The 23,686-nt window shown below is 52.3% G+C and overlaps 12 protein-coding genes across 12 annotated transcripts; 4 read left to right on the top strand and 8 right to left on the bottom strand.

Annotated features, from left to right (window-relative positions):
• Positions 1-1,203: 1,203 nt before the first annotated feature.
• NUU61_010044 (KRR1 small subunit processome component) lies at positions 1,204-2,241 on the top strand (the record flags this gene model as incomplete). The annotated part of the gene is made up of 1 exon (XM_056660569.1): positions 1,204-2,241. One exon carries the CDS (start codon positions 1,204-1,206, stop codon positions 2,239-2,241), a length of 1,038 nt encoding a protein of 345 aa, XP_056507067.1.
• Positions 2,242-2,625: 384 nt separating this feature from the next.
• On the bottom strand, positions 2,626-4,411 carry NUU61_010043 (sugar porter family MFS transporter; the record flags this gene model as incomplete). The annotated part of the gene is made up of 4 exons (XM_056660568.1): positions 2,626-3,091; positions 3,150-3,369; positions 3,423-4,244; positions 4,309-4,411. The coding sequence occupies 4 exons, from the start codon at positions 4,409-4,411 to the stop codon at positions 2,626-2,628; spliced, it is 1,611 nt and encodes a 536-aa protein (XP_056507066.1).
• Positions 4,412-5,168: 757 nt separating this feature from the next.
• NUU61_010042 (uncharacterized protein) lies at positions 5,169-6,782 on the bottom strand (the record flags this gene model as incomplete). The annotated part of the gene is made up of 1 exon (XM_056660567.1): positions 5,169-6,782. The coding sequence occupies one exon, from the start codon at positions 6,780-6,782 to the stop codon at positions 5,169-5,171; it is 1,614 nt and encodes a 537-aa protein (XP_056507065.1).
• Positions 6,783-7,194: 412 nt separating this feature from the next.
• NUU61_010041 (putative autophagy protein (Atg22)) lies at positions 7,195-9,133 on the bottom strand (the record flags this gene model as incomplete). The annotated part of the gene is made up of 6 exons (XM_056660566.1): positions 7,195-7,554; positions 7,630-7,791; positions 7,853-7,977; positions 8,046-8,801; positions 8,882-8,916; positions 8,982-9,133. 6 exons carry the CDS (start codon positions 9,131-9,133, stop codon positions 7,195-7,197), a joined length of 1,590 nt encoding a protein of 529 aa, XP_056507064.1.
• Positions 9,134-9,581: 448 nt separating this feature from the next.
• Positions 9,582-10,058, bottom strand: NUU61_010040 (uncharacterized protein; the record flags this gene model as incomplete). Its single annotated transcript, XM_056660565.1, has 1 exon — positions 9,582-10,058. The coding sequence occupies one exon, from the start codon at positions 10,056-10,058 to the stop codon at positions 9,582-9,584; it is 477 nt and encodes a 158-aa protein (XP_056507063.1).
• Positions 10,059-10,659: 601 nt separating this feature from the next.
• On the bottom strand, positions 10,660-12,830 carry NUU61_010039 (putative bifunctional fatty acid transporter/acyl-CoA synthetase (FAT1); the record flags this gene model as incomplete). The annotated part of the gene is made up of 5 exons (XM_056660564.1): positions 10,660-10,831; positions 10,901-11,050; positions 11,124-12,270; positions 12,332-12,487; positions 12,545-12,830. 5 exons carry the CDS (start codon positions 12,828-12,830, stop codon positions 10,660-10,662), a joined length of 1,911 nt encoding a protein of 636 aa, XP_056507062.1.
• Positions 12,831-13,092: 262 nt separating this feature from the next.
• On the bottom strand, positions 13,093-13,479 carry NUU61_010038 (uncharacterized protein; the record flags this gene model as incomplete). Its single annotated transcript, XM_056660563.1, has 2 exons — positions 13,093-13,225; positions 13,313-13,479. 2 exons carry the CDS (start codon positions 13,477-13,479, stop codon positions 13,093-13,095), a joined length of 300 nt encoding a protein of 99 aa, XP_056507061.1.
• A 201-nt stretch (positions 13,480-13,680) lies between these two features.
• On the top strand, positions 13,681-15,220 carry NUU61_010037 (putative peroxisomal 3-ketoacyl-coA thiolase (Kat1); the record flags this gene model as incomplete). Its single annotated transcript, XM_056660562.1, has 6 exons — positions 13,681-13,779; positions 13,837-13,932; positions 13,995-14,843; positions 14,896-14,960; positions 15,011-15,122; positions 15,182-15,220. 6 exons carry the CDS (start codon positions 13,681-13,683, stop codon positions 15,218-15,220), a joined length of 1,260 nt encoding a protein of 419 aa, XP_056507060.1.
• A 255-nt stretch (positions 15,221-15,475) lies between these two features.
• On the bottom strand, positions 15,476-15,919 carry NUU61_010036 (uncharacterized protein; the record flags this gene model as incomplete). Its single annotated transcript, XM_056660561.1, has 1 exon — positions 15,476-15,919. The coding sequence occupies one exon, from the start codon at positions 15,917-15,919 to the stop codon at positions 15,476-15,478; it is 444 nt and encodes a 147-aa protein (XP_056507059.1).
• A 1,322-nt stretch (positions 15,920-17,241) lies between these two features.
• On the top strand, positions 17,242-18,682 carry bgt2 (GPI-anchored beta-1,3-endoglucanase EglC; the record flags this gene model as incomplete). Its single annotated transcript, XM_056660560.1, has 2 exons — positions 17,242-17,436; positions 17,492-18,682. 2 exons carry the CDS (start codon positions 17,242-17,244, stop codon positions 18,680-18,682), a joined length of 1,386 nt encoding a protein of 461 aa, XP_056507058.1.
• Positions 18,683-19,913: 1,231 nt separating this feature from the next.
• Positions 19,914-20,816, bottom strand: NUU61_010034 (uncharacterized protein; the record flags this gene model as incomplete). Its single annotated transcript, XM_056660559.1, has 1 exon — positions 19,914-20,816. One exon carries the CDS (start codon positions 20,814-20,816, stop codon positions 19,914-19,916), a length of 903 nt encoding a protein of 300 aa, XP_056507057.1.
• Positions 20,817-22,931: 2,115 nt separating this feature from the next.
• Positions 22,932-23,595, top strand: NUU61_010033 (ML domain-containing protein; the record flags this gene model as incomplete). Its single annotated transcript, XM_056660558.1, has 3 exons — positions 22,932-23,151; positions 23,235-23,449; positions 23,506-23,595. 3 exons carry the CDS (start codon positions 22,932-22,934, stop codon positions 23,593-23,595), a joined length of 525 nt encoding a protein of 174 aa, XP_056507056.1.
• Between the last annotated feature and the right edge of the window lie 91 nt (positions 23,596-23,686).

The following is a 23,686-nucleotide window of genomic DNA, read 5'->3' as shown; positions in this document are numbered from 1 at the left end:
AAGCAGCCGGGGGAGCCTTCCGCCTGACTCGGCCGGACATCGAGCCTCTGCAGATCTCCAATGTGCAAACTACTTTCCTCCCCCTAGCTGCGAGGACCAGCATTTTGCCCCTGGATCTTTAAGTCTTTCCAGTGGAGGAATTGAAACCTGAAGCGTCAACCCTCGAGCTACCGACTCCTGGATTACGCCGGCCCCCCCTTATGGCATCAATGCCTTGGGCAGCAAGCTCCAACTTAATGCCCTAGATCTGCAATCCTCTGCGACTGTCCCAGCTGGAAAGACTGAAGCTCTCACAAATGCACCACATTAACCGTTAGGGTGAACTGACGGTACGCAACGATTCAAAAACAAGTCCCCACGGGGCCATCGTCTGCGCCAGAAAATACGGTGATTCGGGAGGCGCCGTTGTTCCTACGCGCTGGGAAAACACCCGAATAGAGTTTGCCCCGGAATGCCCCTGAACTGGGGAGCTCCACGGGGGGAGATGGGGAGATGGGCAGTTGAAGACAAGTCAGGGCATTTGATTGCAAACCACTCTGCTCATTGTACCTGACCCATTCTCCGGCGCTTGACTGATTTACCTGCAGAGAAGGGCGTCGACGGTCTTCGGACCTGGGCGCAGATCTACCCGAGACTATTGCGCCCGCCAGCGATGGATCTGCCACCGCAACTCCAACGTACGGCCACACTTCTCAGAACAGATGCTACAAAGTTCTGGTCGACTGTCAAGCCACAAGATGGCAGTCGAGAGTGTCGAGAGGGGGCATTGGCCGGCTTCTATCCAAGAATAGAAGCAGACGGCAAATATAGGGCATTTTCACTGGTAATGCCCCAGTAGACTCAATGTATTCGCTCCAGGATATGTTGAGCTAGAGTCCAGTTGTGATTTTTTTATACTCTCAATGCCTTATGGGTCGACATAGTAGCTCTAAGCAGAAAATGCATGACATGCAGCCCCAAATTGTGGCCTTAAATACGAGGATACAAAGTTACCCGATCGGGACAAGCGGGTCGGGGAAGAAAAAAAAGTTGAATTGTCAGGAAGCTCCGACCATCACCAACACACTCCACACCGGCACGATGCCCTCGACATACAAAAAGAAAAGCCGTGGGACACGGACGACATTGACAAGTGGGAGGTAGGCATCAAGACACCTGTGACGTAATTACTCGCAAGAAGAGCAAAGCACGCTGATACAGACAATGCAGATCGCCGAGTTCAAAGCCGAAGACAATGCGGCAGGCAGTTTCGCCGAGGAGTCATCGTTCATGACACTGTTTCCCAAATACCGCGAGGTATACCTGAAGGAGGCATGGCCGACGATTACACGGGCGCTGGAGAAGCAGGGGATCGCATGCACGCTGGATTTGGTGGAGGGCAGCATGACAGTGAAGACAACGCGGAAGACATTCGACCCGGCGGCGATCCTCAAAGCGCGGGATCTGATTAAACTTCTGTCGCGCAGCGTGCCAGTAACGCAGGCGCTCAAGATCCTAGAGGACGGCGTGGCATGTGACATCATCAAGATCCGGAGCCAGGTGCGAAACAAGGACCGGTTCGTCAAGCGGCGGCAGCGGATCCTGGGGCCCGGCGGGTCGACGCTCAAGGCACTGGAGCTCCTGACCAGCACGTACATCCTGGTGCAGGGTAACACGGTGGCGGCGATGGGCCCGTTCAAGGGTTTGAAGGAGGTGCGGCGCATCGTCGACGACTGCATGGCCAACATCCACCCGATCTACCACATCAAGGAGCTGATGATCAAGCGCGAGCTGGCCAAGGACCCGAGCCTGGTCAACGAGTCGTGGGACCGCTTCCTGCCCAACTTCAAGAAGCAAACGCTCTCCAAGCGCCGCACCCCGTTCAAGGTCGCCGACAAGTCCAAAAAGGTCTACACGCCGTTCCCGCCGGCGCCTGAGAAGAGCAAGGTCGATCTGCAGATCGAGTCCGGAGAGTATTTCCTTTCGAAGGAGGCCAAGGACCGCGCCCAGAAAGAAGAGGTCGTCGAGCGCCAGCGCCAGAAACGCGACGAGAAGATGCGCGAGCGCCAGAAGGACTTTGTCGCCCCCGACGAACAGCTTCCTGCCGAGGCCGACTTCAAAAAGAAGAAGGAGAAGAAGGAAAAGAGCAAGCGGAAACGCGACGCCGAGGCCGATCCCGAGGCAGACGACGTCCACCGCAAGGAAAAGAAGAAAAAGAAGAAGAGCAAGGCCAAGGATGCTTCTTCCGATGGAGAGGCGTGAATCGCCCGTGGTTTTTGATATTCGGCGCTTATGGCAGAGCATGGATCTGGCGTTTGAACTTGTCTCTTCCTCGATCATGTCTTTTCTTTTCCAATGCCCCTTCAAGATGGGTTGTGTATCTCAAAAATTCATTCAATACCAGGCGCACTGCGCTATCTCTTAAAATTTGTACGAAATGTTAAACCTATTGACTGGTTCACTCAATGGAGCTATGAGATGATAAATCTGTAAGATACACCGTGATAAGCCCCATGAATCATCTGTTCTCCCAACTCCCCTGTCCAATGATGCAAGTCGTGCCAAAACCCAATTTGACTTGCAGCTGTAACAAGCCTGAGACATCAATGCTGGCAGACTCGCCCGGCGATCAACTCTCAATATCCCCTAAACCGCCTCGGCCTGCTCTGCCACAGGAATGGACTTTTGCTCGACGACAGGTGGCGCCTCATGCTTCTCTGCCATCCCCATTTCCTGCGCAAAGGTGTCATGAGGTTTCCACTTGGAGCTGGTCATGGGGGTAGATTCCTCAAGCATCTTGTCGACTTGCTCCAGCGTGAGCCCTTTGGTCTCGGGAATGAAAAAGAAGGCGAACAAGAAACACAGCACGAGTGCGCTGCCCCAGACGAAAAACACCTTGGCCGCCAGGTTCCCCTTGTCCTTGTCAACAATGTACGGGGTAACAACGGCGATGATACAATTCCAAAGCCAGTTCGAGGCCGTGGCGAGCGCGACTCCCTTGGCTCGGATCGGGAGAGGATAGATCTCGCCAATTACCACCCAAGCTGCGGGACCCCAAGTGGTCGCAAAAGATGCAATGTAGAAACAAGTGAAGACAATCAGACAGAGATTCCTGCAGTTTGAAAGCGTCAGTAGATTGTCTCGTAGACTCCATAGTCTTGTCTACTTACGATGTACGACCCGAGGCGTCCGTAACGCCCACAATGGCAACGAGAAACTCGCAGAGGCACATCGAGCAAGCACCCCAGAGCAGCAAAGTACGACGTCCAAATTTCTCGATCATGTAGAACGACGCAGGGGTAGTGGCAACGTTGACGACATTCATGATGGTTGACATCAGGAAAGGATTGTTCATGCCAACCTGCTGGAAGAAGGTGGTTCCATAGTAGACTGACATTGCTATATTAGCGGGTGTCATATCATCAAATTGTTTAAACACTTACAGATGAAGTTGATGCCCGTCGACTGCTGGAACATCTGCAGGCAAGTCCCGGCAATCACTCGGCGAAGATTTCCACGGGCAGAAAGGCCACCCCGGAAGCAATCAGCCCAGGAGGTGCTCGCAAACTGCTTTTCGTATTCGAAGTTGGCTTTGATCTCTGCTAGTTCCGCCTGGATGCCAGGGTCCGAACCAGGCTGGCCACGAACTCTCTCGAGGGAGCGTAGAGCATCGTCCATGCGGTCACGTCGGACGTAGTACCGAGGAGATTCGGGCAAAAAGAAGAGGCCAGCAGCGAGGATTGCTGCCCAGATGAACTGCAAGCCAATGGGGATTCGATACGAGGAGCGGCCGGTTCGGTCCTTTAGGGCTTGATCGACGCCAGATGCTACCAGCAAGCCAATGGTGATTGCCCACTGGTAGACAGAGACCAGAAGGCCACGAACCTTGCGAGGACTAATCTCAGAGACGTACAGAATCACAGTCGCAGAAACGCCACCAACGCCCAAGCCAGCGATGAATCGGCCCGCCACGAGTCCACTGATGTTGATGGTTCCAACCTGGACGGCCACACCGACTGCGAAGATGAGGCAAGATATCATGATGGTGGTACGACGGCCAATGCTCTCAGAGATGCCACCACCCATCAGCGCACCGATGAAGGTACCAGCAGACAGGATTGAGGTGATGAGCGACTTGCGCGCGCTGGGGATGATATATCCAGAAGCGTCGACGCTCTTACCAACGGCATGACCAAAGCTCTGCTTGACATACTCCATGCCAAGCACGCCAGAGATGTAACCAGAGTCATAGCCGAACAGGATTCCTGTGGAAAAGATGAGTGTTAGCTCGGCCTTGGTTGTGAGTATCGAGGATGACTCTTGACAGACCTCCAAAACTGGCAAAGCCGCAGATCAGGTATGCGCGCCAGGTGACAGGCGCCTCGATGAGGTTGAGGTCAGTGGTGCCCATGAGGTGCTGGGAATTCGCCATGGTGAGAGAAAAGGGTCAGTGAAGTTGGAAGTGTGAGAGGCGGGAGAGGGAGAAGAATAGAGAAGGAGAGAATGAAGGTGAGAGTGAGAGAGAAGAAGAGATAAACACGATCAAGCAGGAAGGTGCCGGCAAATGCGAATCGCTCGAGGCAACGGTGACACCAGCGTCCAACGCGAGACGGAGATGGAGATGAGAGAGATTGGGTAGAACTGTGCTATCAATGTTTCTGCTGAGATACCTGAGGTTTAAGAATTTAAAATGATGACTTGCTGTCTTTGAAGTAGCGTGACGGCTTTATACTCTTTTGCTTCTTCACTTGAATGTGCTTCCCTCTCTTTCTTTCATTCCCTCCCCTAACAACAACACAAGAAACTGCTCTTATCTTGGACCCTGTTCGTCGAGTATCACATCGGCCTACTGCAGAAATCCTTCTCGGTAGAAACACGTCGTACCAGACGGGACTCAAGATGAAACCCGACGGTGTACAGGCGATGGGGACAGGCGACACAGAACGCAGCTGATGGACTGCCTCGTGCTGAGAAGGCTCCGTGGAGGGATATCCACCAGAAGAAGTTATTCCTACCAAAGGCATTTGAACAAAAAACAAGGAACTACGGTAAGACAAGCTGCAAATTCAAGAAATGAATTGACTGAGGCTGTTTAGAACGCCGCAACAGGTTACTTGGCTATGATACATGATACCCAATCTCCACGCTACCAGAAACAAAGAACAAAATAATGGCCTTTTTTCTCACTCTCAAGTCCGAAACGCGACTTGGGACAAGACGTCGTCGAGAAGCGTCCCCCCGTTCGACGGGAGATCTGGTGTCCTCCATGTGATATATCCGTCTGGTCGAATGAGCGCAGCGCCTGTCGCGGACACGCCAAATGATTGACAGAAGTCCTCCTGCTGCATAGGTTGTACATCACGGCCAATACAAACCGATTTTATCGGAATGGAGGACCTCTTATTGACCCCAGAAACAATATGCATCCATTCCTCTACCGCCAAAACCAAAGTCCACGAACCCTGCCCAACAACCTTCAACAGAGGAAGCTTGTCACCGTCCCTGGTAACCCAGATATGTGGCAGATGGGTACCTGGCTGGCCAGCCCATTCATCAGGCTTCTTCGCCCGCGGCAAAGTGTCGTCCACACCAACAAATCCACTCGACGCATAGAGCTGCCCAAACTCCATAGCATCATCGTCGATCATCTCAGCCCCAGATCCAGGTGAGCAATTATTATAGACTTTATAGTCTGCGCGCACAAAGATTTGATCATGGCGAAGCAGCGCCACAGGACGACGCTCCGCATCATAAGTATCCAGCAGCTCCGGCGCCGATCTACCAGACAGAACAGCAGCGAGTTTCCACGCCAAATTGTGTACGTCGTGGATGCCCGTATTGGCACCGTATCCGCCGCGGTTCGGCGGGAGAGTGTGTGCCGCATCGCCGGCGAGGAAGATGCGGCCCGCCTGGAAGGTGTCAGCCACGAGGGCAGTGAGTTCCCACCGGCCAGTCGTGATGATTTCAATGGGGATATCGGTTCTCCCAATGGCACTGTGGATTGCTGATTGGAGGGCATCCTCGTCGCGCTCCACGTCGTCGCGGAACATCAGTGCCCAGCGTCCGTCATTATATGAAGTCAGGAAGGCGCTGAGACCTGGCTGGTTGATATCGAATTGAACGATTCCTCGAGTATATTCTTTCAGTGGCGCGTGGAAGAGAACACTGTGAATGTTCTGCATGGAGCCGCGGCCCTGTCGCGGGATCTGAAGCAGCTCGCGCACGGTACTTCGGTTTCCGTCCGCCGCGATGAGATATGAGCCTCGGACTTGGTGCTGCTGGCCCTTGGCATCCAGCACTGTAACCACAACCCCATTTTGGTCTTGCCCAACACTGACAACCCTTTGCTGGCGCCTGATATCTGCTCCGCGCTCGCGAGCCAGCGCTTCGAGCATCGGTTCCAGCTGATCCTGCGGAATCGCCGAGCCACGATTAGCCGAGTATTCTTTCTTGGGGCTGGGCGATGATGGCTTTTGGTCTCCGCTGCTGTCCTTTTTGTTGTATTTTTGCTGTTTGTCTGTATCAGACCAGGAAGTATGTTCGAACCATTGGCCCGTCAAGCTCTCAACCTTCGCTCGCGTGAGGGAGAAATCCTCAGGAATGGGGTCCAATTTGTCGAGGCCCAGAGACTGGAAGATTTCAATTGTCCGAGCCGTGAATCCAATGGCGCGGGGGTGTATGAAGGCCCCCCCGTGCTTTTCCAGGACGATGGTTGGCACTTGTTGCGAGGCCAAGCATAGGGCTGCGGACAGCCCGACTAGGCTGGCGCCGACCACGATGACGGGTTGGGAAGATGAGGCCATGGGTGAAAGTGGATAACAAAGTAAAGCAATAATCAATTGGAATTTAGAATTGGGAATTGATAGATGAGGTAATGGATAGTGAATCGAACTGCGTCGAAACTGGTTTATATAGTTGTGTTGGATCTAGGGCTTCGGCGCCGAAGGTTGGCGTGCACCGAGTATTCGGCGCCGAGCAGATCGCCACTTGATCCGCCTCGGACTTCTCATAAAGTTGCGCTAACAAACATCAGTATGATCTCGTTAAATTATTTCATAATACTAATTATACATTTGATATAATTCTTCTATATTTGCAGTCATTGCACCCTAGATGCAAAATGCTAGTGATGCTTTATCTTGAAATCTACCATATAAAAATGCACAACATCTAGAAAAATAAGCCACACCATGCAAAAGGCTGCACACAGAACTTTCAAACCGAACTAGAAACCCTCTCCGAAGAAGATTCACTTTCCAACCGGCGCAGTTTATCCACCAGAAATCGCTCCTGCTCAACCTGACTCTTCTTCAGATCCACGCCCAGAACCAAAATCCCAAAACTAACCACACTCAACGCAAACAGAAAATAAAACGGGGTCGAGACATTTCCCGACGGAGAAGCGTCGATAATAGCACTGGAGACAATAGGTCCAATAAAAGAAGAAGTCTTGCCGATGATGCTGAACAGACTAAAGAATAGGAACTCGTGGCCGCGCGGAGTGACTTCGGAGATCATGATTTGCGAGTAGCTGTACCAGGGACAGACGAAGAGGCCGTAGAATGCTTGGTAGACCTAAAAAATGGATAAATAAAGGGAGTCAGCGTCTTATTTTATTTGGGGATTTGGCATATTTGCCAGGAAACGCACCCAAACTTCCCACGCATTGTGGAAGCCGAAGCGCTGCGTCCAAATTCCGATCATGCCCCAGCCGTCGAGTAGGATGATGGCGCAGGCAATGGCGTTGAACATTGTTTTGGTGCCGAGTTTGAATTTCTGCTGGGTGAACCAGAATGCGTAGATACCAACAGCCTGAGATGTTAGTATACTTGAAAGTACTAATGGAAATAGTATTCGGATATGTTGATCTCACCTGTGCCGCAATGCCCACAATGAGAAGATATGTCAGCTGCAGTGTATTGTACGCCACGACGGTATTTTGCAGAGTCGCAATGACAGTGACGGTCGTGTTGAGCGAATCCCCGAGCAAGAAGTAGCCTGGTGAAAGAAGGTCAACACTCAAGAATATAGCATAATAGAGCTGCCATATCGCAAGGCACACCCACCAATCAAATAAACCAGACTCTGCTTCAGCTTCCAGATCTGCTGCATCGCATGCCACAGCTGCCACAAACCCGCAATAAGAACAGACCTCTGACCAGGATCCTGACCAGGACGCCGCTTCTCAAGAAAGAACCACGGAATCGAAACGAGCAGCCAAACCCCCGAAACAAAGGCAATCAGCACACTCAACCCCCAGTTATTCTTCGCCTCGCCGGCGTTCACATCCAGCCCGAACATGATCCCAACAATAACAGCCAGGATCCCGATCTCGGCGACAGACTGCACATAGAACGCGATATTGGCCAAGCGGCTGCGCATCATGGTGTCGGTATAGTTGTATTCGTCGCGCGAAATGGTCCCCACCGCATAGGCGTCGGCCGTATCCTTCATTTCGGAGGTGTTACGCGCCAGGCCCGGGAACGCGGCAGTCCAGAAGGTCAGTGTGGTTTGGTAGGCGATCAGCCCGACAATGTATAGGCCGACGCCGACGCGCCACTGGTCTGCGTCGTGGACGCCTAGCCAGCCGAAGCCGATGGCGTAGGCGATGATCGACAGCGCGATCAGGATGTTGGGGCGCCATTGTCCGAAGTCGGCGAAGCTGCCGATGACGAGAAATACCACGACCTGAATCGCGAACGATATGCCGTTGCAGAGCAGCACGATGCTGTTGATTGACCGGAATCTGCCTGCGAAATCGAGCATGCCCTCCGAAGACGCCGCTTGGGATAAGAGGTTCTGGAAGGCAGTAGGCGCAAAGTCTAGGCGACGGCTCTTGGAGTCAGATAACCATTGCAAAGCCAGAGACAATCGCGAGAGACAAGAAGAAGTGTAGACTCACTGAACAGCCCCAACCCATTGTTTCCAATGTAGTAGCTACAGAGTCATACGGGTTTTGTTTAGTTCTCGCTCAGGGCTAGCCATTTACAATCCACACGCACGCATAATAGGCCCAGACTTCCTTGCGGGTCGTGCGATATCTCTCGTCGAATTGATCTGGCGCAACTGGGCGATCGGTCTTGCTACTGTCGGTCTGGGGAAGACCGGGGTCCATGTCTACCTCGGCTGAGGGAGTGTTCTTGGAGTTGTCCATGGCTTTGCTCCGAGGGAAAAGCCGGCCGTTGAAAACCAGAGTAACAAAAGAGAAGAAAAAAAAAGGGAAGTGGGGTTTCTCTCTTTAAATGAACCCCCGCAATGTCAAGTCGCGTGCAAATCTGCAAAACCAGTGGGCAGCCAGTGGCGTTGGAATGAAGCCGCCGATCACCCAAGCAAATCCGCATGGCTCGATGCCGGCTCCCTCGATTTGGCATAGCCGTTGCTTAGCGGCCTTAAGGAGGATTGTTGGCCTATTAGCAGGTCAGCTTTCGAAGCACGGGGATTTAGCTGCTTTTTGAAACGCTTCTAACTCGTTCGATGCAGACACTGGCAGAGCAGAGTGGAGTCTGGTTAAAATAAATAGCCTGAGTAGCATCACTCTCATCATAGCTTCAGCAACCCCAGAAAATATAAACCAATCCCTCGTTAAAAAAACAAAGCAAAAACTACTCCTTTCCAAGCATCACCCGTCGTCGTCGCGTCACATCATCAAGCAAATAGAGCTGCAGCTGGAAATCCCTCTGCCGCGCTTCAGCAGAGGGGTCTCGAAGATGCGAGAGGTCCGGCATATCCTGGTTGCAAATTTCATCCAAGCTTTGAATTTCTGTCTCGTCGACCCCCTGCATGCGTAGCTGAGCGCAGAGATGGTTCTGGGTATTCTCGACCAGAGTCAGAAGATTGTGGATGGCGGGGTCGGGCCAGCCCATGCCGCGCATGGCATCGCAGATCCCTTGCTGGGATGGAGACAGACTAGAGAGATACTCGGCGATGGTCTCTGACGACGGGTAGTCGGGGCTGGTGGTATCATCGCGGACGTTGGGGGCGCGGGCCAGTTCGTCGTCGGACAGCTGTCGGAGTCTCTTGCCGCTGGCATCGAGCATCCAGATCCCCTCGGGGAGTTGAGATTGACGCTGGTCTTCCATTATTTCCAACAAAGATGATTCTGCTCAGATACTCGAGGTTGGAGTTCTTCGACTGTGAGGAGAAGGCAGCAGCGTGGAGGGTGTGACAAGGGAGAGTTCCCCGCAGGAAGCTACTGTCATACTATGGAACTACGAAGGAAGCATTCTCCAACTACATGGAGAGCTTACAGATAAATATTGTATGTGGAATTTAGTTACTAAATGTATTTTGCTAGGTTGGATGGGCGAGTAGTCATACCATCCTGAGGTTCTTCTGCTCGAGGAAGGCCCGTGACAATGGCCGCGTTCAAGGCGAGGATTGCGAGGGGTTTCTGGGTGAAATCCATATTGGATGAGAAGTGTATGCAAAGAGTAGGACGTCTGACAGTCTGCGAATAGCCAATGCAATATCGTTGAGGATTGCCAACTTCTCGACCCTTTGATCTCGTAGATCGAGTCCTTTGCTTAACATCTTACTTGCATACTTCTGGGCACACTACACGTGCCACAATGTCGCATACATCACCATCCCCGCTCATCTTCAACTCTGAAAAGCTCTATCGTGTTACGCCTTGGTTTGAGTCTGTCTATGTACAAATCTATATCCCCATGCCAACCATCCTCAGAGTTTAGCCTGGCCATTCTCAATCTCCATCCAGCTCTGCGTATCCAGCTTCTCATATTTAGTACCATTCAACCAATACAGCGAGTCACCAGCCCCGTCCGTGCGCGGATCCCAGCTCTTCTTCACAAGATCGCCCTTGGTCTGTTTGAATGTAAAGCCGGTGGAAACCCTGCACGGAGAGAAAGATGGTTAGTTCCGTGTTACACTTTGGTCAGCAGAGATGTTAGTGGGCCCTTACTTCTCAATGATTCGGACCAGCCGAGGCAGGGCGTACGATGGTACGCCCTTTTTCTTGAGTTCCCGGTAGAGAGCCGCCGTGAGCTGGGCTTCGGCAGTGGGCGAGTGGTCTTCGAGGGTGATGCCCGCGGCACCGGCCTGGCCATCGTATCTGCAGAGAATCACAATATTATCAGTTCCAAGATTTCAAACAAATCAAGAGATCCCTTCTGTTTCAGACATACCCCCCAAGCTTAACGCCATACACCACGGCATCGTGCACGCCGTCAATGCGACAGATATGGTCACGGATCTCTCCCGCGCTGACATTCTCGCCCTTCCAGCGGAACGTGTCACCAACACGGTCCTGGAATTTGATCCAGCCAGACAGATCCTGCACGACCAGGTCACCTGTGCGCTGGAACAAATCTCCTTTCTGGAAGACATCGCGCAGCAGCTTCTGCTCGGTAGCCTCCTCGTTGTGCAGGTACTCGGTGAGCAAGCCACGGTCCCGGACCCGGCCAATCGCCTCGCCCTCCTCGCCCAGCTTGGCGCGCACACAGAACCCCGTTGCAGGATCGCGGAACGGCATCTCCGAGTCGGGATCGTAGCGCACAATCAAGGTGTCGTCTTCTAAGAATCGGCGAATCGGGCCTGAAAATCCTACTCGGCCGACACCCCAGGCGCTTACGCCGTGGTTATCGAACTTGGCCACGCCCTCGGTCGAGCGGTAGAACTCGCGGATCTCGGGGACGTTGAACCGCTGCCGGAAGCGGTCCCAGATCTCGCCGCGGAGCCCGTTGCCGGTTGCGACGATGCAGTTGTGGTCCTGGTCGTAGGGGGAGGGTGGGGTAGATAGTAAATACCGGCAGAGCTCGCCGATGTACAGAATCCGCGTTGCGCGCGAGTCGTGCACGTCTTTCCAGAACTGGGAGGCGGAGAACTTGCGCCTGAGACATAATGTGCCGGCGTTGCCAACGGAATAGCAGAGTCCAGTGAAGAAGGCCGTGCCGTGGAAGAGCGGGAGTGATGAGTATGTGCGGACTGGATAGTACTTGGCAAGGTTGTTGATTTCGCTTGTTTGAGGATTGGACGTAATGAGTGTCATCATATTTCGCACTGCACATGCCTTGGGCTTGCCAGTAGTCCCGGAGGTATAGATCAACGCGGTTAAGTCCCGAGGAGTACGCTTAGCAGGCGCCAGCCCCGCTGGAGAGAACTGCTGCAGCTCTGTTGATGTGACAAGCTCCGTGGAGCCGGCAGAGACGCCTTCAAAGGAAGAAAAATTGAATGAGATGTGTGGCAGCTCCACACATACAAACTGAGACAGATCCGGGGTGGAAATGACCGACTTGGAGCCGGACACATTCAGGCAGTGGACGAAGGTATCGTCTGGGATATGGGATTAGCTGAATTGTACTGAATAGAGAAAAGAGCAAGGACAATTCCTCACCTCGTAGGTTGGTGTTGATCATGGCAGCCACTGCACCCAGCTTGGACAGCGCATACAAAGCAACCACCATTTCGGGCGAGTTGGACATGAAGACACCGACGAAATCCCCCGCCTTGATATCTCGCGCCTGCAAAAGCGCAGCAAAGCGGTCGACCACTGTGGGACATCAGCCACTCCACATCGCATACGAAAGAGATCATGCATAGTACTGACAGTCTTTCAGTTGGCTGTATGACCACGTCTTGTGCTCAAACCAAAGTGCATCCGCCGCAGCCTGGCCCTCCACTTCGACCACGCGCTCCAACATCCGGTAGATCGTCGTCGAGTCACCAAGTTGAGCAATGCGCTCGCCTAGGCGTTTCCCCCAGGCCCGGTCCTTAGATAGCGCGGACAGATCCGTGGAGATAGACAGCTTCGCATTCAGATAAGCGCCCATAGCAGCCGTCAAGGCGGATGCCATGGCCACAGTGGGTGCATTAATCTCGGAAAAGAAATCCATGGCCACGATGTGAGCGCGCGTCCTGTCGCAACTTGATGGCGTCACTGGATGTCCCCGCAACAACACGATGCGATATCAACAAGACGCTCGTCGGGGGGTTAAATAATCAGAGTGTGCTCTGGCGAAGCGATCTCTTAAATCCAACGCAAGGCGTGGAGAACTATAATCTGCCCCTGAGGCGCAAGCCACGGAAAGTGACCCGTCCCAATCTGCCGTTCGAGACGAGATTCGGGCCTCGTTTTTTTCGTGAGGAGGATCGCCCCTAGTGGAGCCCCTCGTGGAGCTTGTACCTTGCTCGGTACGGAGTGTATTGTGGTGTTTTCCCCTGGATCATGATGACTTGGATGGGGTCTGCGAGTTGCAGGGAATGATGCGAGCTCTTCCCACCGCATGGTCTTCACAGCTGTAGAATCAGGAGAATTAGTATCTCTGATCACGCATATCAAACCTCCAGTTCGCAAGTCACCAAATTCGAGATTTACTTTGGATCGGCACGATCATCGCTGCCAGCATTGGGGGCGATGGTAAAATACGTCGGTTGACGCCAATCACCACGGTTGCCCGAGGTGCCGAGGACCACCCAATACGTGTATCGTACACTGAACCATCCGGACACGACGGCACTTCTGCTCGGTTCGAAGCTTGCCATGTTCCTTTTTTTGTCTTGATCGGTTTGACTCGGCTCGGATGAAGTCAATGGATCACGGGGGGAGAGGTCTGAGAGCCGCGGCTCTTTCTCCACGGTCATTTATTAAATCGGTCGTGGGGTCATTCCGGTTTCGTCTGGCGCTTTTTACCTCTTGAACCTGTTCCAGTCGCAACTCCAGGAAACAATACAAAAAGACAAACAATGTCGTCGCCGCAGCAAAGGCTCAACTCGGTCGCCAGCCATCTATCGGCTCCTGGTGGTGCCAGACAGAAGATCCTGGCGAAGAATCCAGATGACGTCGTAGGTTTTCGTTGTGACAAAACGACATCAATACCATCGGCTAATCCACACGTATAGGTTATTACTTATCTGGCACGAACGCCGCTCACCAAGGCCCGCAAGGGTGGGTTGAAGGATACGCCGCTGGACGAACTGCTGGTCTCGCTGCTGTCGGTGAGTTGTCTTTGTTGATCGGTTCATTGCCAGTCAACCAAATCGCTGACTCCCTGCGGTAGACGGTTCGCAAGAAATCAAACATCGACCCAAATCTCGTCGAAGATGTCTGCATCGGCAACGTGCTCTGCCCGGGTTCGGGGTATGTCGCCCGGTCCGCGGTTTTGGCAGCAGGCTTCCCAGTCACCGCGGCGGCCTCAGTCGCCAACCGCTTCTGCTCGTCCGGTCTACTGGCTATCCAACAGATCGCCAACCAGATCATCGCCGGGTCGATAGATGTCGGAGTAGCAGTGGGCGCGGAGAGCATGAGCACAAACGCAGACGGCGGCGCGCCCGAGATGTCGGTGCGTATCACCTCACACCCGATAGCCTCCCAGAACTCGCAGCCCATGGGCCAGACCTCGGAGAACGTGGCCACGCAGTTCAACATTCCTCGCGAGCGACACGACCAGTTCGCGGCGGCGAGTTACCAAAAGGCCGAGCACGCACAGAAGGCCGGGTGGTTCAACGACGAGATCGTCCCTGTTAAGACCCAGATTAAGGATCCCAAGACCGGTGAGGTCAAAGAGATTGTGGTTGACCGGGACGACGGTATTCGCTATGGTACCACCGCCGAGTCTCTTGGGAAGATCCGCTCGGCGTTCCCGCAATGGGCGCCCAGTGCCACGACCGGTGGGAATGCCAGTCAGATTACCGACGGGGCAGCTGCACTGCTCCTGATGAAGCGGTCGCGCGCCCAGGAGGTGGGCCAGCCGATCATCGGCAAGTTCTGTGGTGCCACCGTGTCTGGGCTGGAGCCGAGAATCATGGGCATTGGCCCTTCTCTTGCTATTCCCAAGATTCTGAATAAGTTCGGATTGAGCAAGGAGGAGATTGATATTTTTGAGATTAACGAAGCATTTGCATCGATGGTATGTTGGATGTGTGTGCTGGAGTTGTTCCATGGTTAATTCTTTTTCGCAGGGTGTCTACTGTGTCGGCAAGCTGGGCTTAGATGTGTCCAAGGTGAATCCACGTGGCGGTGCTATGTAAGTCACACTGAACACAATTTTCAATGGTTCTGTGCTAATAGCAACAGTGCATTCGGTCATCCATTGGGCGCTACTGGTGCACGACAGGTTGTCACTGCTCTGTCAGAATTGCGACGACAGGATAAGCGAGTCGCTGTGACGTCCATGTGTGTGGGAACCGTGAGTAGTCACCCAAAATTTGACTTTGGAGTATACTTGAATGCTAATTAGTCGATCAGGGCATGGGTATGGCTGGTATCTTTGTGTCTGAGCATTAATATGTGGAGAACAGGAAGATACCTGGGATGACTCGAAGTAGATAGGCTTTATAAATACGATGGGCACGGGCTTGAAGCGATAGTGATGAGCTGGAGCCGTAGCCTATCCTTGATATCTGTTTGTATTATGATCTTTATTTCAAGGGAAGTGTGCCTATTGAATCAAGCACATTCGTATATCAAAATAATCTGCTTGTAAGAAAACGTATACACTTGAGTCATATAATAAACGGAAATCCACAGAGAGCAAGACAATTAGAAAAACATACTCGAAAGCACAAGAACACTAATAACCAACACCCCAAAAACAGATTTATATTGCGGCACATGCACTACAGCAGCATCATCATGCTCCGAAGTATAATTATTCGCCCAAACAAACGGCACCCCCGCCTTCTTCAAACACATCCTCGACCTCATCACCCCGTCGATTGAAGTGCAATTACATTCTGCCTGGCAGGGCGTCGGTTCATGGAGTAGCTTCACGGGCTGCTTGCAGCAGGACTGCAGGACGTCGGTCATGTTGCAGTTCCCAATGTTGATGTGGTACAGCGCCAGTGAAGTGAAATTCATATTCTCGGGCTGGGTGGCGATATCCACCTGGTTATTGCAGACCGCTGGTACGTCAGTGGGGTTCAGTTTGTGAGTGCTGTTTGGGCGGTTGAGGAAGCCGTTTTCCCAGCCGACGGCGCCTTCCATTTTGGTTTTGGTTTGAAGTTGCTTTTCTTCGAATATAGTTTGGGTAGATAGGACAAGTTACGGGTTTGCTCTGTGGTCCACGAATGTATATTGCTGACAGTCAAGTAGATAAATATGCAGGGATAAGAGTATAGTTCCGTTTCTGGTCCCCGTAGATTGTAATCTCGTCTATTAGAAGTTCATGCTCTTTATACTAGGCAAGACAACCACTGGACAGATGACGGCAGCCAAGGTGTTGTATACCGTATAGAAGCTTGTGCTTGATCAGGGTCTTGTGGCGTCCGGGGTACAGCCAGTCGACCTCCCCAGTGGCTGGCCCCCAGATTTCTGAATGGCAGGAGGGTCGTTGCTGGACGCCTGATGCCGTCACCGCTATTTGGGCTCGAGCATTTTATGGCTGTTGGTTTATTTTTAATATAACACTGACTGGCTAAAAATAAGCCCCAATGTGACTGGATAGAGAATTTTCGAAATAAAGATATATCGTTAGGGCTCTTGTTAACGATAATAACCGTTAAACCAACTCTGATGTTGGAATAGGATGAGCCATCCCTTGATTTCCAAATGATAAATTGTTTCAGACTATATATAGAATACATAGAACATCACTGTAGATGAGCAATCTATTTAGATTCATGGGTCCCTTCAGGCATCAGGCACCAGCAATCAGCAATCAGGCCATAAGGCGTCAACTACTCAAATCCCACAGCCAATCAGGATATTTCTTCCCAGCAAATCATAACGCACCAAATGACTAATAAGCCTTGATAATTGTGTGTGCCAATGAGAGTGGTTGCTCTCCCTCTCCCCTGCATTAAATCCACGGCTGGCTGCATTCTCGAAGGTCCGTTGGGAGGGAAAACCACCGAGGAGGGCCTCTAACTTGGTGTTTCTTTTTACTGCCATTTTTAGAAGAGGGTCCACCGGGGGGTCCTCGGCATATGCCCCCTACCCATGGCCCCCCTTCTCAGGGTCTATGACTTAACACCCGAAAATTCTTCGCAATGAATAAAGACGAAATTCGAGCCGAACCAGACATGTTAGATCCGGGGGGCACTCATTAGGATACAATGGAGCCAATCGGTTGACCGGGTCAGGCAGACGTGGCCCGGCTCCACCGATCCACCGCACGGTGGCGGATTCTAGACCGAACGGGACTGTAGGCCATTTTATTTCTATTCTTATGCTTGCCCCGTTGCCCTTCTCTCTCTCTCTCTCTCTCTCTCTGTCTCTCTCTCTCTCTCCCTCTTCTTTTCATCCTCTTCAACTCCTACATTCGTTTGGGTTTTCTTTTTTTATTCGTTTCATTCCCTCATAGAGTCATGCATCTCACTCGCCTTGTTGCCTTTGCGCTGTCGCTCGCGACCTCCGAGGCCGTCCACCAGGGTTTCAACTATGGCAACATGAAGCCCGATGGCAGCGCCAAGGCGCAGGCCGATTTCAAGGCCGAGTTCGCCACGGCCAAGGGGCTGAAAGGTGTCAAGGACTTTAACAGTGCCCGCCTGTACACCATGATCGTAAGTGAAACTGATTCCTAAAAAACAAAGCGAACCGCACTGACCTCCCCTCCAGCAAGGTGGCACCACCAACACCCCGATCTCGGCCATTCCCGCCGCCATTGAGGAGAAGACCACTCTCCTGCTGGGTCTCTGGGCCTCTGGTGACGGCATGCAAAACGAGGTGGCTGCGCTGAAGAGCGCCATCAACCAGTACGGCGACGACTTCGCCAAGCTGGTCGTTGGTATCTCGGTCGGCAGCGAGGACCTGTACCGTAACTCAGTGGAGGGCGCCCAGGCCAACGCCGGCATTGGTATTAATCCCCACGACCTCGCCGAATTCATCGACCAGGTCCGGGACACGATCAAGGGCACCCCGCTGAGTGGCGCCTCCATCGGCCACGTCGACACCTGGACCGCCTGGACCAACGACAGCAACGCCGAGGTCGTCGAGAAGGTCGACTGGCTCGGCTTCGACGGCTACCCTTACTTCCAGGGTACCATGGATAACTCGATCGACGACGGCAAGAAACTGTTCGACGAGGCCGTCGCCAAGACTAAGTCTGCTGCTGGCAAGAAGGAAGTCTGGATCACCGAGACCGGTTGGCCCGTCGGCGGCAAGACCGTGAACAAGGCCGTCGCCTCCAAGGAGAACGCCAAGCGCTTCTGGGATGAGGTCGGCTGCCCCCTGTTCGGCAACACCAACACCTGGTGGTACACTCTCCAGGACGGCCAGGGCGAGTCGATCCCCAACCCCAGCTTCGGTATCGTCGGCAACAAGCTGAGCACCACCCCTCTGTTCGACCTCTCGTGCTCGTCCTCCAAGTCCAGCCGCAGCTCCGAGTCCGGCTCCAGCGCTGACTCCGCCTCTGGCTCTGGCTCGAGCGCCAGCGCTTCGGCCCCCGCTCAGTCCGGCTCCACCACCGCCTCGGGCACCGTCTCGTCCTCGTCCGCCGCTGCCACCAGCCAGGGCTTCATGTCCGCCACCAAGCCCCAGTGGTCTCCCATCAAGGGAGCGGCCCTGCCCCGTGTGTCTCCCTCTGGCTCTGCCGCCGCCTCAAACGCCCCCGCTGCGACCGGCGCCCCCGGTAGCTCGTCGGGCTCGTCGGGCTCGGGCTCAGGCTCTTCGGGCAGTGGCTCGTCCACGGACTCGTCCTCTGCCGGCGGTGCCTCGCCCTCGCAGTCCGCTCCCAACTCGGCCGGCCGCGTCTCTGGCTCCATCTTCGGAGCCGTCGTCGCTGCCTTCGCCGTGGCTGTCGCTCTGTAAAAATCTCTCATCTGTGGGCGATCTGGCGTGATTGGCTTGAGATTATTTCCCTCTAGATCTTGTCTTCCCCGGTACATGCACTTGGAACCCTTTTTTTATTGTACGTATTACTTGTATTACTTCTCACATTCGTTTCTCAATACATCTGCAAGTGGTACATGGATTTTCCAGCTTCGACCATCACTGGTATCCTTGTATGATTGTAGTTTCAAAGCACCCCTGACATGTACCACAAATTGCTCCACGTAGATCAACCAGATCCTGTTCTTAAGATAGATCAGAAACATGAGAGATCATTCTCCACTCGGGCACTTCTGCCCCTTGGATGACTTGTCCATTCGGGCTGTTGTCGATCCGGCTGCACGCCCCGACTTATGCCTTGGCATACAGTAAGGCGCTGCACTATTTGAGCCCCGGGACCCACCGCGCCGCTTGGCCGTCAGCTCCTGTCAGACACCTCCCTATGCAGGGAAGCATAAACATTTCAATGATACTGGGCAGGAGCTTGGGTAACGAAGTACCTCGGATTTCACGAGCAATCCACGCAAAATCTTTCCAACAAATTCATGGACATCTTTACTACTAATACCGCGCAGCCCGCGCATTCACCATCCACACCCATGTCATTTCCATCGAACAGGCTGAAGCAGACGGATCGAATTTAGTATCCGGGGGTTGCCGGTGTCGGTGCCAGTTGTTTTTGTTTTTGACCTCCCCCCCCCTCCCCCGAATCCTTCGAGACTGATAATTGGATCCTGGCTGCGTGCTGATCATGACCCACGGGGGCCGCGTAGATATGCAGTCCTTCCAGGCTATGGATAATAATGGGTTGGGGTTGATGAGAGATGGCCCTGGGTCTTCGGATCTTTCTGTACGGCAATTGTCTTATATCGACAATGAGTCTATTGAACATGGTCTGAATATCTCCTCTGTTTCTTGGCTGGACTTGATTGATCCGGATTTTGCGGTGAAGAGCCTGGTCTTGACAGGGTTGGGACATCTGACCATAAACAGGAGCAATTTGGATATCTCTAGAAAACCAACTACTGATCCAGAATATTTAGGACATCGGGATTATGTGCCTCCAACACTTCACACAATTCTTTCCAGAACTGCTCGCCGAGCTTTTTCCCTTCATCAGAGGTGATCAAAGCCCCAGGTCTAAAAAGTCAGTGAGAGTTCACCTTAATGCAAGAATTACCTAGAGCCTCAAAGTATAAAGAGAAGACACTCACTCTGCCACCCGGTCATGCGACCAGAATCCGCCATGAGCCTCTGGCCCAGTCGTAACAGCACTCACCAGCACCCGGCTCCCTTGCTCCGCAGTCTTTGCAAACACCGCTTTCATCAGTGCATCGAGAATACGAAGCACAGTGTTAAAGTTGCGGCCCAACGTACTCTTGCAAAGACTTGGACAAGACGCAGTGATAATAACCCGCGAGGCAGGCACCTTGGCCGCAATCGCTCGCACGGCCCAGACCTCCAGCAGCTTCGTGATGGTGTATTGTGTCATAAAGTTGAAATTCTTGGGGTCGTTGATTTTGTCCAGGATTCTGTGGGGGTCTTGCACGCTCTTGATATTGACATCGCCGTGTCCGACACTCGTCACGAACTCCAGGTGTGTGGCCTGCCCTGTGGTTTCGCCAGTCCGGCGCAGGATGGGCAGTAACAGCAGGCTGAGATATACTGTCGAAATGACATTCACCTGCAGCGACATTTCCCAGCCCTCGGGGCTAAGATTGTGTGCTGGTGCTGCGACGCCTGCATTAAGGACTGCGGCGTGGATATCTGAGAACTCGGTGGTCACTTCTTTGGCGAATCCCTCGATCGAGGCATAGTTGCTCATGTCCAGTTGGACTATCTGGATGACGTCCGCCGCGCAGCCGGTCTTCTGTTCGATGCGTGCTTTGGCTTCCTCGCCGCGTTTCAGGGATCGCACGCCGAAGATGAGCTTGGATGTACCCAGCGCTGCGAATTTCGTCGCAGCTTCGAATCCCAGCCCGGCATTGGCACCAGTAATCAGCACCGTTTTGCCGACGAATGAGGTTGTCGGGTCGGGGGTTGGGTGTCTCGAGGCCCACCAGAATGTGCTGAGCGATGACTTGGCCGGGGTTGAGGTGATTTTTTCTGCCATTGTGGTGGGAATAGTAAAGCAAATGGGCAAAGATAGGATGTAAAAACAAGGCTTGGTCTCTCTTTATTGTAGACAGATGTCACCTGGAAAACGAAAGAGCTTGTTTGAAGTCGATTGAATCAAGAATCATGTCAATAAATAAGTTGCTCCACAGATAACTATATATCAAATCCATGATAAACGGCCCAGCATGCTGCCGTCTCCGAATCGGGTACTTCGGGGGTCCGAGGCGGGTTGGAGCAACATCCGGCCCTAACTCACGGACGAATTCGGCCGAGCGGGCCCCAGCTCGACAACTTTGTCAGTTTTGACGTGTATGTATGTAGAAGATGGAGAAGGGAACATACCTAGTAGACAAGCCACTGACCTTCGCTTCGCTCAGGCGGCTTTGAAAGTTATATTAGAAAATAGAAATTAGATTCACAAGATGTATTGACTGAATTCTATCCTGTTTGGGGAATTTTATTCTTTATTAATATATAGATAGCTATCGTACTCCTATTACTATTATTTTATTGATACTTTTTCTCCTAGATTAATTAACCAAGTTTCTTTATTTTCTAAGGGGGGCAAAGTCGAATCCTACCACTTTTCAACGACCCACTTCACATCTTATATTATTAAAATCTTCTTGTATACTGTATGTGCGAAACCCCAACTCGGATCAAATGCCCGACGGGTCACATGACTATAGCATCAACATACTCGAATACTTGAACTTGAACTCTTCTTTGTCTTTCTTAGCCAGTTTTACGCTTCGAATCCTTCTCCTTATTTTTGTCTTCCAGGGCTATTCGGATTACCATGGCTGAGATGCTGAACCACCAAGGCAGCGACGACCTTGATTTCGAAGGGAGCTTCTTAAAGAATCTACCTCCTTCAATCAAAAGACACATATACCACGGAGACCAGCAATTCCTCAACGTCATCCCGTTTGAAAGTCTATTCCGTAGTCCCCCATCTCACCCGGGGGAAAGAGATCTCAAGATCTCACAGGAACAGCTGCAAGAAATAGCGCGGACAATTTGGGATGCAGAGGACTGATGGATCTTTTTTTCTTGGTCTGTGATGCTGCGTATAACAACTTCTCGCTGCTGGGCTTAGTTTTCCTGGTCGTGGAAGCCTGCCCTCTGCAGGTCTCCCATTTAGCCGAGTGGTTTCATTTTTTTGAAAGCGTCGAAAACGGAGGGTCGAGCGATTTCGACTCTCATCCCAACATATATACTCACCGCGATACTGATTCAAGGTAGCAGGCATTGGACGAGGACGCAGATAGCTAAAGCGACTAATATCGAAATTTCATCTTTACTTAATAATATAAGAATATAAGACGGGAGTCGTGATATATATTTAACAATTATCTTGGGTAAATATTCTCTCTAGATATCTCCCCCTCTCTAGGTCTTTAAGATTAATAGTAGCAAAAGTATTTAGAACGATACTCCGAAAGACACTTTAAAAGATATTTCAAAAAATATCTAGATAAAGGGAGAGAAAAAGAGTAATTATTATTCTAAGCTATATATTAAGTAAATAATAAGCCAATGAAATCTACTTCTTCCTCTTTACTATGCCTCCTACAGCCGAGCAAAGCGACGGTTAGTAGCTTATAAAGGATGTATATTCGTGACCCTGGATAGCTCGGCTTCTGGGTGGTTTCTGGATTATCCGGACTGTTCACACGGTCGAAGCGGGATCGGCATGCCTGTGAGCGCCATCTCGGGGACTGATAATCCCTTGGAGTCGGGTGGGTCAAGTGCACTCCACTTGATCGAGTTGACATCTCGACTGATATCCAGGAACGCATCATCTTCGATATCATATTCATGAAGGCAACGTGGACGGTCGCACAGGCGAACCGGACGAGCTGAGGTTGCTGCAGGTACAAACCGCCTCCAATCCAGCAGCCAAAACGACGATCGCAGATCACGTGCCCGGCGTCATCAAGTGACACCATCTCGCACCGCCCGCTCCTTGCTTCGTCACAGTTCGACCAGGAACAAGCTGCCTGGTTGACTCTGAACCCCAGGTTGGTGATATTGACCAGAGCGATCCCTACTCGATCCTTGACCACTTTTCTCTTGGTTTCCTTGGTTGAACCGGACTACTGCAATCATGAAGTTCTTATCAGCTACCTCCAGCCTTCTCATCCTGGCGGCTCCCCTCACCACAGCTGCCTCCTTCTCCTTCTTCGATCCCTCACAAACTCCGCTCAAAGTCGATCCCGTCCAGGATTTCCCCGTCGAGGGGAACAACCCGTTGCTGTACTGCGCCAACCCAGCCAACCACCTACTCCAGATCGAATCGGTGAATTTGTCGCCCAACCCCCGAAACCGTACGTCACACAGCTCTCCGGATATTATGCGATTTTGCTCCCACTAAAAAAAACATTCGGCTGACATTTTCTTTGTGACAGAGGCCAAACCTTGACTATCAAAGCCCAGGGCACCTTCCTTGACCGGATCGAGAAGGGCGCTACCGTGAGCCTGGAAGTGAAATGGGGTATCATCACTCTGCTGAAGCAGACGGTCGATCTGTGTGATCAAATCTCCAACGTCGACCTGAAATGTCCTCTAGAGAAGGGTCAGATGACCTTGACGAAGCAGGTGGACTTGCCTAAGAACATCCCACCGGTAGGTCGAGGATTTTTCGAACAGCTGAGGACCCATGCTAATATCTCCTCTTTCAGGGCAAATACTCCGTCCTGGCTGATGTTTACACCAAGGATCAGAGGCAGGTTACTTGCCTGCGCGCGGACAACATCGAGTTCCATCTGTAATGTTGCCGTTGATCTTTTAGATATCCTTGCATCCATGCATCAGGTGGCCGCTTCCCGTTTGCTTAAACCGCAGGACCATTCGCTCTGTATT

This window comes from Penicillium alfredii (assembly GCF_028826965.1).
Source record: "Penicillium alfredii strain IBT 34128 chromosome Unknown utg000012l_segment0_segment0, whole genome shotgun sequence".
Classification (NCBI taxonomy): domain Eukaryota; kingdom Fungi; phylum Ascomycota; class Eurotiomycetes; order Eurotiales; family Aspergillaceae; genus Penicillium; species Penicillium alfredii.
This window is presented reverse-complemented; position numbering and strand designations above follow the sequence as displayed.